At 45.9% G+C, this 8,563-nt stretch overlaps 1 protein-coding gene across 1 annotated transcript; it reads left to right on the top strand.

Annotated features, from left to right (window-relative positions):
- The first annotated feature begins 4,254 nt into the window (after positions 1–4,254).
- On the top strand, positions 4,255–6,047 carry LOC105074966 (GTPase Era, mitochondrial-like). Its single transcript, XM_010962692.3, is given in 2 exon segments — positions 4,255–4,975; positions 4,978–6,047. Coding segments are annotated over 2 exon segments (1,308 nt in total). The 5' UTR covers positions 4,255–4,269; the 3' UTR covers positions 5,580–6,047.
- The last annotated feature ends 2,516 nt before the right edge of the window (positions 6,048–8,563 follow it).

An 8,563-nucleotide genomic window follows, 5' to 3' on the forward strand; every position in this document is an offset into this window, starting at 1 on the left:
TTTTAGATTCCATAAATAAGTGGTATCATATGGTATTTATCTCTCTCTGTCTGACTTACTTCACTTAGTATGATAATCTTTAGGTCCATCCACATGGCTGCAAATGGTATTATTTCATTCTTTTTTATGGCTGAGTAGTATTCTATTGTATAAATGTTCCACATCTTCTTTATCCATTCATCTGTCATTTAGGACATTTAGGTTGCTTCCACTGCTGTTAGATTTAACGGGTAAGTTGGAGGGGGTCTGATATTATTGCTGATCACTTGCCTGTTTGCTGTTAGATTCATTCTCTGCCCTCTCCCTGCTCTGCTCTGTATTGTAGGGGCCTAGATTTCTCAGGCTCCCTGGTGGACTGGTTTCTTGATAGGTTCAGCAACAGGGAGGCAAGAAAGAAAGCTTTGGGGCGAAGAGGAGGAGAGAAGCCGTAGCATTCCTCTGTGCGCATCCGTCTCATTCTTCTTCCTTCTTTTCCTCCTTCCTTGCCTCCCTCCGTGTCTCTCTCTGTCTCTGGTGGAGTCTCCTACGGCAGCTGTGCCTCTCCCTCCTGCCATCAGCCCCTCTCTCTGGAAAGCCCCAGCTCTGGGGCTCTGCCAGCAGCATCTCATCCTACTGACCTCCTCGTCCAGGGGATGGTGCTGACTTCCTATATCTCTCATCTCTGGGCAGTCTCACTGTCCCCTCTTTGGCTTCTCAACTCTTTTTATAAATTCATTGTATTAAATTCTCATTGTTTGAAAGACCTAAAGTGTTTTCTGTTCTCCTGAGGGGATCCTGACTGAGTCAATATTCATAGAGAAGACTAAACGTTGTGGAATTCACTTGATCTTCAGCTGAATTCTAAAGTCGTCAGACTCAGGCAGAGCCTCCTGTTTCCTGAGAACACTTCTATGCAGACAGGTAGTTATGATCTGAAGCAGAGTGTGCCTTGCCATGCATCCATGCCTTTCCCTTTCCTCCCAGCTAGACTCCATTTCCCAGTTGCACAATGGATTGCTGGTAAGTGGAATAGACAGAATTTATGTCTGGCATTTCCAGATTTGACCTATAAAAATCTTCTTTCTTCCCCTTTCTGCTGACTGAACTTCAACATTCAGGGCGACTCTGGAAGGAGATGTTGAAGGTGTCAGAGCCTCCAACTGCCTGGTCCTTGACTGTCTATGCAGCAGACCTTACATAAACCACCGCCAACTGGACTTGGGGTGAGTGGGAGACGAGTGAGAGATAAGCTTCCTTTGTGGACAGTGACCAAGATTGGGGAGTTTGTCTCTTATAACATTTAATGTTACCTTAACTAATATATAAGTGGAGAAAAGCTTTTTATTGGGGAGCGTAATGGCTAAGAATGGAGGTGGATGAGCTTGGAATCCCCACTCTGCCACTTACTAGGTGTCTGACTTTATAACTCTCTCTGAGCCTCAGGTTCCTCTGCTCTAAAATGGGAATAATAACACTACTATCCCATGGCTACGTGGTAAGGAATTACTATGTATAATATCTACATGTGTAATTCCGTATGTTATTCCTATATCATACTCTGTGTAATTAGTGAGAACTCAATAACTGTTAGCCATTTTTGCTATGAGTCAATGAGAAAGAAAATTTGGTCTTAACAGTAGCTTCCCTTGCTCATGTGTATCGCACATAACTGTGAGATGCATCAATATAAGTTAAACAAAGTACCATTTCTAGACAAATGGAGCTTCATTATATAGTCAGTCCCATGGCCCCTGAACTTTCTTTCTGGTGTTGCCGCTAGGTTTTTCCACTGCAGTGGTTGGAAAATAACGTGGCTGATTCCATCTTCCTAGGGAAACTTCAGTGTGCAATTGAGAGGGTAAAAAGGAATAGGTCAAAAGGACTTTATAAACCACAGCCTCACCTGACCTCCCCAGTTAGGACTGATGGCTCTTTCCTGCGAGCCTTCCCTGCACATGTGACTTGATGACATTTGCTTGTTGCCCAGCTGGCCTCTCTGCATCAGCATAGAGGTGCGGAGGGGCAACCAGTGATTCCTGAGCCCATGGCATCCGAGTCTTTGATGTCCACCCTTCACTGTGCCTTGGCAACTGCTCTTCTCCCCTGAGGTCACTCCTTGCCTGTGGCCACTGTGTCCTCCAGCATATGTCAGCCTTCCCAGGCTGTCAGTCTGTTCCTGAAGCCCAGCACAAAGTTAAAGGGCTTCCATCAATGCCCCGTTGCTTGTTATTCCTTATCCTAGATTTTCTTGGCCTTTCCCTTGTTAGCTCTTGTGCTGCCCTAAAATCTGCATTTTGACATTCAGGCTGGTATTCTTCCTTATTACGGCATGTCCAGCACTAATCAACTGATCATTTTGAGAGCCAGTGCTTAAAAACTGTTAGCCAGCAATGGCAACAGAGAGGGCACAACAGAGGAGTGATCCTTATTTCAAAGCATCTCAACTCAAGGAGGGACGGCTGCTCTCATGGTTGCAGTAGGGATGGACCGCGGGGTCTGCTGCATTTTCCTTAGTGGTGTACTGCTCCATGTGATGCTTTGTTCATTTTTGGCTCAGAAAAGAGAGACAAATAGTGTATAATAAATCAGCACTACTCCAGGGCTGCAGTACATAAGATATGAATTTACTGGCAAAAGAGAAACCTTTAAAGAAAGTTATAAAACCTTTCTAAAATAGTAGACATAGTTTTATTATGAAACTTCGTAGAAATGACCTTTCTGTATATTTTAAATCAGTTTATTTGGGACAAGTCTTTTGTCCCAGGATGAAGGATATGTCTAAAAGGAAAGCAGACAATAGGTATATGGAAAGTCTGTTCCCTGTCATTTTTCTGGTTGGCTTTGTTCTATTTGCTCTGAAGACTGTTAGAAGGAAAATATTAGAAGCAGAAATTTTGTCAGAAGGATACCACCTATTACGGCCAGGTATGTGCAGCCTTAGTATTCACACAATTAGAGTTTTAAAGACTTAATTTTTAACCACCGTCACTAATCATTAAGCTCATTCACATTTTCTACTTTGAGCACGTCACTGAAGGTCACAGGTCATTTCTTTTTGGTCATGACTTAGTCATGTGAACTTTGGCCAAGCTTACCTATGACTTTTGTCATAAGAAAGACTTTCTCAGGGAGATAAGATGTTTTTCCTTCAGTTCATGATGGCCAAATTAGGAGTCTGAGCACATAAAATAGTATGTCCATATTTTCTTAAACAGATATATTCATGATCTACATTTTATCCATGAATTCACTGTTTATTGGATGGCTTTTTGTTTATGCACTATACCTGGTCCTCCAGGGATTTGATGAAAAGCGAGACATGGTCTCTGCCCCCAAAGAGAGTCTCTGGATGGAGATAAAATGTTTAATTTAATAACTAGACAGACTGAAATGTGAGAGCCAGCACAAGGTGTATTTGATTAAGCATCATTTGAGTGGAAGAGAGATAGCACATTTAGAGTTCTGAAAGGAAAGAGCTGACTGAAGACAAATCAGAGAAGCTTCTAAAAAGGAAAAGGAGATGAAATTGGTAGAATTTGAAGTAACCAGGGTCAGTGGAGGAAATGATGTGAGCAAAGGTTCCCAGAGATTTGTTATTTACCCTCTTGAACTTGATTTCTCTGTCAGTCCTGGAATCAGTAAATACATAAACCCCGAGTAAACAGTTTAATCATGGCAGCAGGGTGGTGGGCTCTCTGCTGTGCGCTAGACGGTTATGTGCACCAGTGATAGGTGGAGCCAGAGGCACTCACAATCAATGACAAAGCAAATAAATGAAAAATACATCAGTACATCTGAGAATTAAACATAACTCTAAGAAGACTCAAAGGGCAAGCTTGCTCTCTCTTCTTATTTTTACTGGTCCTTGAGTTTGACTGGAGTTTCCAGCACTACTGATATTTTGGGCAGGTAGTTCTTTGACGTTTGGTGCCGTCCTGTGCATTGTTGAATGCGTAACGGCTAGATGTCAGTAGCATTCCTCCCCACTTGCCAGGGGTGAGACCAAGCATGTCGGCGAGCATAGCCAAATGTCTCCTCGGGGTCAAAGATCACTCCTATGGAGAAGCACTGGCTTAGACAAATGAATGTATTAAAAAAAAAACCAAAGCCTTGGGTAGGTTTAACAAAGGATCTCATGTGCAGGGGTAGAGTGCAAGGTTAGCACAGAAAGATAGGGAAAAAAAGACATTTAAAACATTTATGCAAGGAAGTTTACTTTCATTTATTCCCCTTAGTCTCTACTTCCAGGAGAAAACATACAAAATAATATTTCTGGGCCTTGCGGCTGCGATGGCTGCCCCAGGCAGGCGTGGGGCTGCGTTCCTTCGGACCTTATTAGGGGTCTGGCAGCGGGGCCCCAATGCCGCGAGGGAGTGGGTGGCCCTGCTCCCCTCGCCCTTGGGCTGTCCGCGGAGATGCGTTTCCTGTGCCGCGGGCCCTGCTTTCTCTGGTCCCCTCCTGGCCTCAGCTTCTCACCCCTCTGGCCAGAACTCAGCCCTGGACTGCTTCCTTGGACTCTCTCAGCCCGACAGTTCGTTGACTTGTCCCGCCCCCGCCGTGTCCATACGCAAAGATGAGAAGGATCTCCTCTTGGTCCATCGCCCCGACATGCCTGAGAACCCCCGGGTCCTACGAGTGGTCCTCCTGGGTGCCCCGAACGCAGGGAAGTCAACCCTCTCCAACCAGCTGCTGGGCCGAAAAGTGTTCCCGGTCTCCAAGAAGGTGCACACCACTCGCAGCCAAGCTCTAGGGGTCATCACAGAGAAAGAGGCCCAGGTGATTCTGCTTGACACACCTGGCCTCATCAGCCCTGCTAAACAGAAAAGGCACAATCGGGAGCTCTCTTTGTTGGAAGATCCATGGAAGAGCATGGAATCTGCTGATCTGGTTGTGGTTCTTGTGGATGTCTCCGACAAGTGGACTCGGAAGCAGCTCAGTCCCCAGTTGCTCCAGTGCCTGATCCAGTTCTCCCAAGTCCCCAGCATCCTTGTTATGAACAAGATTGCCTGAAGCATAAGTCTGTTCTCCTGGAGCTCACAGCGGCCCTCACTGAAGGTGTGGTCAACGGCAAGAATCTCAAAATGAAGCAGGCCTTCCACTCACAGCCGGGCACTCATGCCCCTAGCCCAGCAGCTAAGAGCCCAAACACACAGTCTGTGGGAAACCCTCAGAGGACTGGCTGGCCCCACTTCCAGGAGATCTTCATGCTGTCAGCCCTAAGCCCGGAGGATGTCAGGACACTAAAGCAATACCTCCTGGCGCAGGCCCGGCCAGGGCCCTGGGAGTTCCACAGTGGAGTCCTTACCAGCCAGACACCTGAGGAGATCTGCACCAACATCATCCGAGAGAAGCTTCTAGAGTACCTGCCCCAGGAGGTGCCCTACAGTGTCCAGCAGAAGACAGTGATGTGGGATGAAGGGCCAAATGGGGAGCTGGTGATAGAGCAGAAGCTTCTGGTGCCCAAAGAATCTCATGTGAGGATCCTGATCGGTCCAAAGGGACACCTGATCTCCCAGATCGCACAGGAGGTGGGCCGCAACCTCATGGACATCTTCTTCTGTGAAGTTCAGCTCCGCCTAGCTGTGAAACTCCTCAAGTGACCACCCTCTGCTGTCTTTCCCAGAGCGTCCCAGCCCAAGCTGCTGGCTGGAGCCACTGACTGGAACTGCCCCTGCCCGGGGCCTGCAGGGACTAGGGAGGGGCATGGACACTGACTGGCTGACTGCTGTCTGGGCTGGCCTGGCCTTGCCAAGTCTGCACAGCCCCTGCCCAGCCATGCCTCCTGTTGGAGGAAGGAACCTACCTTAGCTCAGTTCCCAGGTAGTTCCTCTGCCTAGGGCTATGGCTACTTAGGCCTTAGAAGCTGGCCCTTTGGTGAGGGAGTGATGTGGCACTGCTTCCACCTGACGTTGGGCCCAGTGTTTCTCCCTGAGTTGCCAGTTGTTAGCAGAGAGATCTTTTTTCCTCTCCCCTCAATTCTTCCACCTTGAGGCTAGGCAAGGACTCATGTGTCTGAGTGAGATAATGCCTCCCACCTGCTCCTCCAGTCCTTGACTCCTCCCACTCCATCCATTCTCTCATTTTCTCCAGTCTTGGATGCTAATAAAATTAAAAGACAATCAAAAAAAAAAAAATTTCTGAAAGAGCCACCAGCTGTCTTGAGCTCTTTAAGCCAAGGCTTGGATGTTCTTGGCAGCTGACCTCTGCTGGCTGAGTGCAGGAACTTTCTGAGCCCAGTCCCGTGAAGACACTCACATTTTTCAGCGACTGATCAACTTCAGGGCAGGGTCTTGGGTGAAGCTGGTCGAGGCAGATGGCCTTTTCCCAGGGTTTACAATGCAATGGAGTGCGAGATACGGGGAGCATGTTCCGTTGACTAAGTCCCACAGAAACGACCTTCCATGTCTGGAGGCAGTGCAAGCCGAATTGCTCAGCCCTTGCTGGGCAGTGCTCTCCAGGATGGTGGAGCCAACACTGGGATCGATTCTCACTGCTATGCAGAATTACCTCATCAATACTGGCGATGGTCTCTTCTCAGTCTCTAGGGCTGTAAGCATTGGTATCCTTTTAAGTAATGCATTATCTTTTATGTACGAAAGTAGAGCATATTTTTATCTAAACATCTGGCACGAGAATTCCTTTTAGAGAGAGAGCTGACTTTTTTGGAAATAAAAAATGTGGTGAATATTTGGAATGGAGCAAGAGATGTCTAAGTTATGTAAGAAAGGCCATTACGGTTACAAATGCTTTGTGTGAAACAAGGGGATAATTCTGCTTTGCCTTTTGGAGGAGATGATGAAATGGAAGAGGAAAGGAGAAGAGAAAAAGAGAGAGGAGGAGAGATAAGCAAGCTGGCAAAAGTTATGTAATCTTCACCTTCCCTGGGACCCCCAGAATATCACAGCAAAATCTTTATCTGTTAGAGACGTATTAGGCTACAAGTCATAGAATACCAGACTCCTGGTGGCTTAAATAAGTGTGATTTTATTTAAAATCAGAGGTACGTAGTTGTTGGCATGGATTCAGCAATCGGTGACACCATCAAGGACCTAGGTACTGTCTTTATTTCTACTTTGCCATCCTTTGTCTGCTGGCTTTTGTGCTCATGCTTGCTGCATTGCGGTCTCAGGGAGCTGCTGTGGGCTCACATATTAAATCCATATCCAAGGCAGGAAGAAGGGAAGAAAGAGAAAGACTACCAATGATGGGCGTATTCTTTTTTAAGAAGGTAATATCTTTCCTAGAAACATCCCCAGCAAGTTTCTACTTACATCACATGGCCTCCCTGAACTCAAGGGGTGAAAGGACATAATTCGCTTTTTTATCTTCTTCAATGGAGGCAGGCGAGGGAGGCGGCACGGTGCGGGGTGGGCCAGCCTACCCCATCTGCTCCATCTACTGTGCTCGTAAAAGTTGGCTGTGTGCGAGCTCGTTTGGGAAATGAAAGAGGATGGTGAGTTTCGTACTGGAAGTGATCTGGTGTGAGCAGAAGCAGTTCATGGGAAAGTCAGATGTCAGAGAGCAGAGGCGACCAGGAGAATGCAGCCCTCCAGGATGAGCAGAAATCATGGTGAGAGCTTTGGGCCTACACAGGCTGTGAATCTGAAGGGCAAGGCAATCATAACAATTAGATCTCATGGCTGATGTCTGGTTTATATTAACCTCTAGTTAACCCCCAATTCCTACTAATTCTTCTCTGTTGTCTTAAAATTTGCCACAGTCCCTTCTTCTTTAACTTCACCGCTAATGTCTTCCATGCCATTCCTGAAATTTTCACCACCTTCTGCTTTTCTCCATCTAGTCCAGCCTCGTGTAGCTTGTTGGGGTCTAGCTGTTGCCGCATACCTGGAAGCTGCAAAACTGCTTTCAGGCAGAAAGAACATCAAGAATAAATGACTAGAAAATGGAATGTGTTGAATGGTGGTAAGAAATTAACAACAGAAGTAGTCGTCTTAATATGGGGGTTGAGATGTTTCCTCTTTTGCTCCTGAGAGCTCGGTTCTCCAATATAGAGGTCCTGCAGCCTCAATTCTTCAGCTCCTGCCAGAGCAGCATAGAGTCCCTTTGAATTCCCAGGCACAAAGAAGGCCCCCATTAAAATTTTGGGGGGCAAACTATTTGTAAATTTCAAATAGGTAAGTTACATCTCTCCGTGGCCAGCAACAGAAATACAATTATATTAAAACAAACTTTGAACAGTAACCATAAATAGGATATGTGTTTTAGAGTAGCATTTGATTATCTTGGGAAAATGCTTAAAATATCTTGCTAAATGAAAGAAGTGGGCTCCAAAACAGCATATATGACCTGAGATTTTTTTTTTCACATCCAGAGATAGAGGGAGAGAGGGAGGCATGGCATCATACATGCATCTTAGGCACCACGTTTAGAATTTAATCTCTAGTGAGGTGTGGCTCCATTACCATGTTTAATCCACACAATAAAGCAATCTATTAATATGTATCAAGGTTATAACTGCTTAATACTAAAACATAACAAAGTAGATACTGCCAGCAAGCAATACAACTTTAGAATTCTCCACCCTCCTTCCTATTTTAAGATATTGCTTTTGTTTTTTCTTTTA

Source organism: Camelus bactrianus, chromosome 2 (assembly GCF_048773025.1).
Source record: "Camelus bactrianus isolate YW-2024 breed Bactrian camel chromosome 2, ASM4877302v1, whole genome shotgun sequence".
Taxonomy (NCBI): domain Eukaryota; kingdom Metazoa; phylum Chordata; class Mammalia; order Artiodactyla; family Camelidae; genus Camelus; species Camelus bactrianus.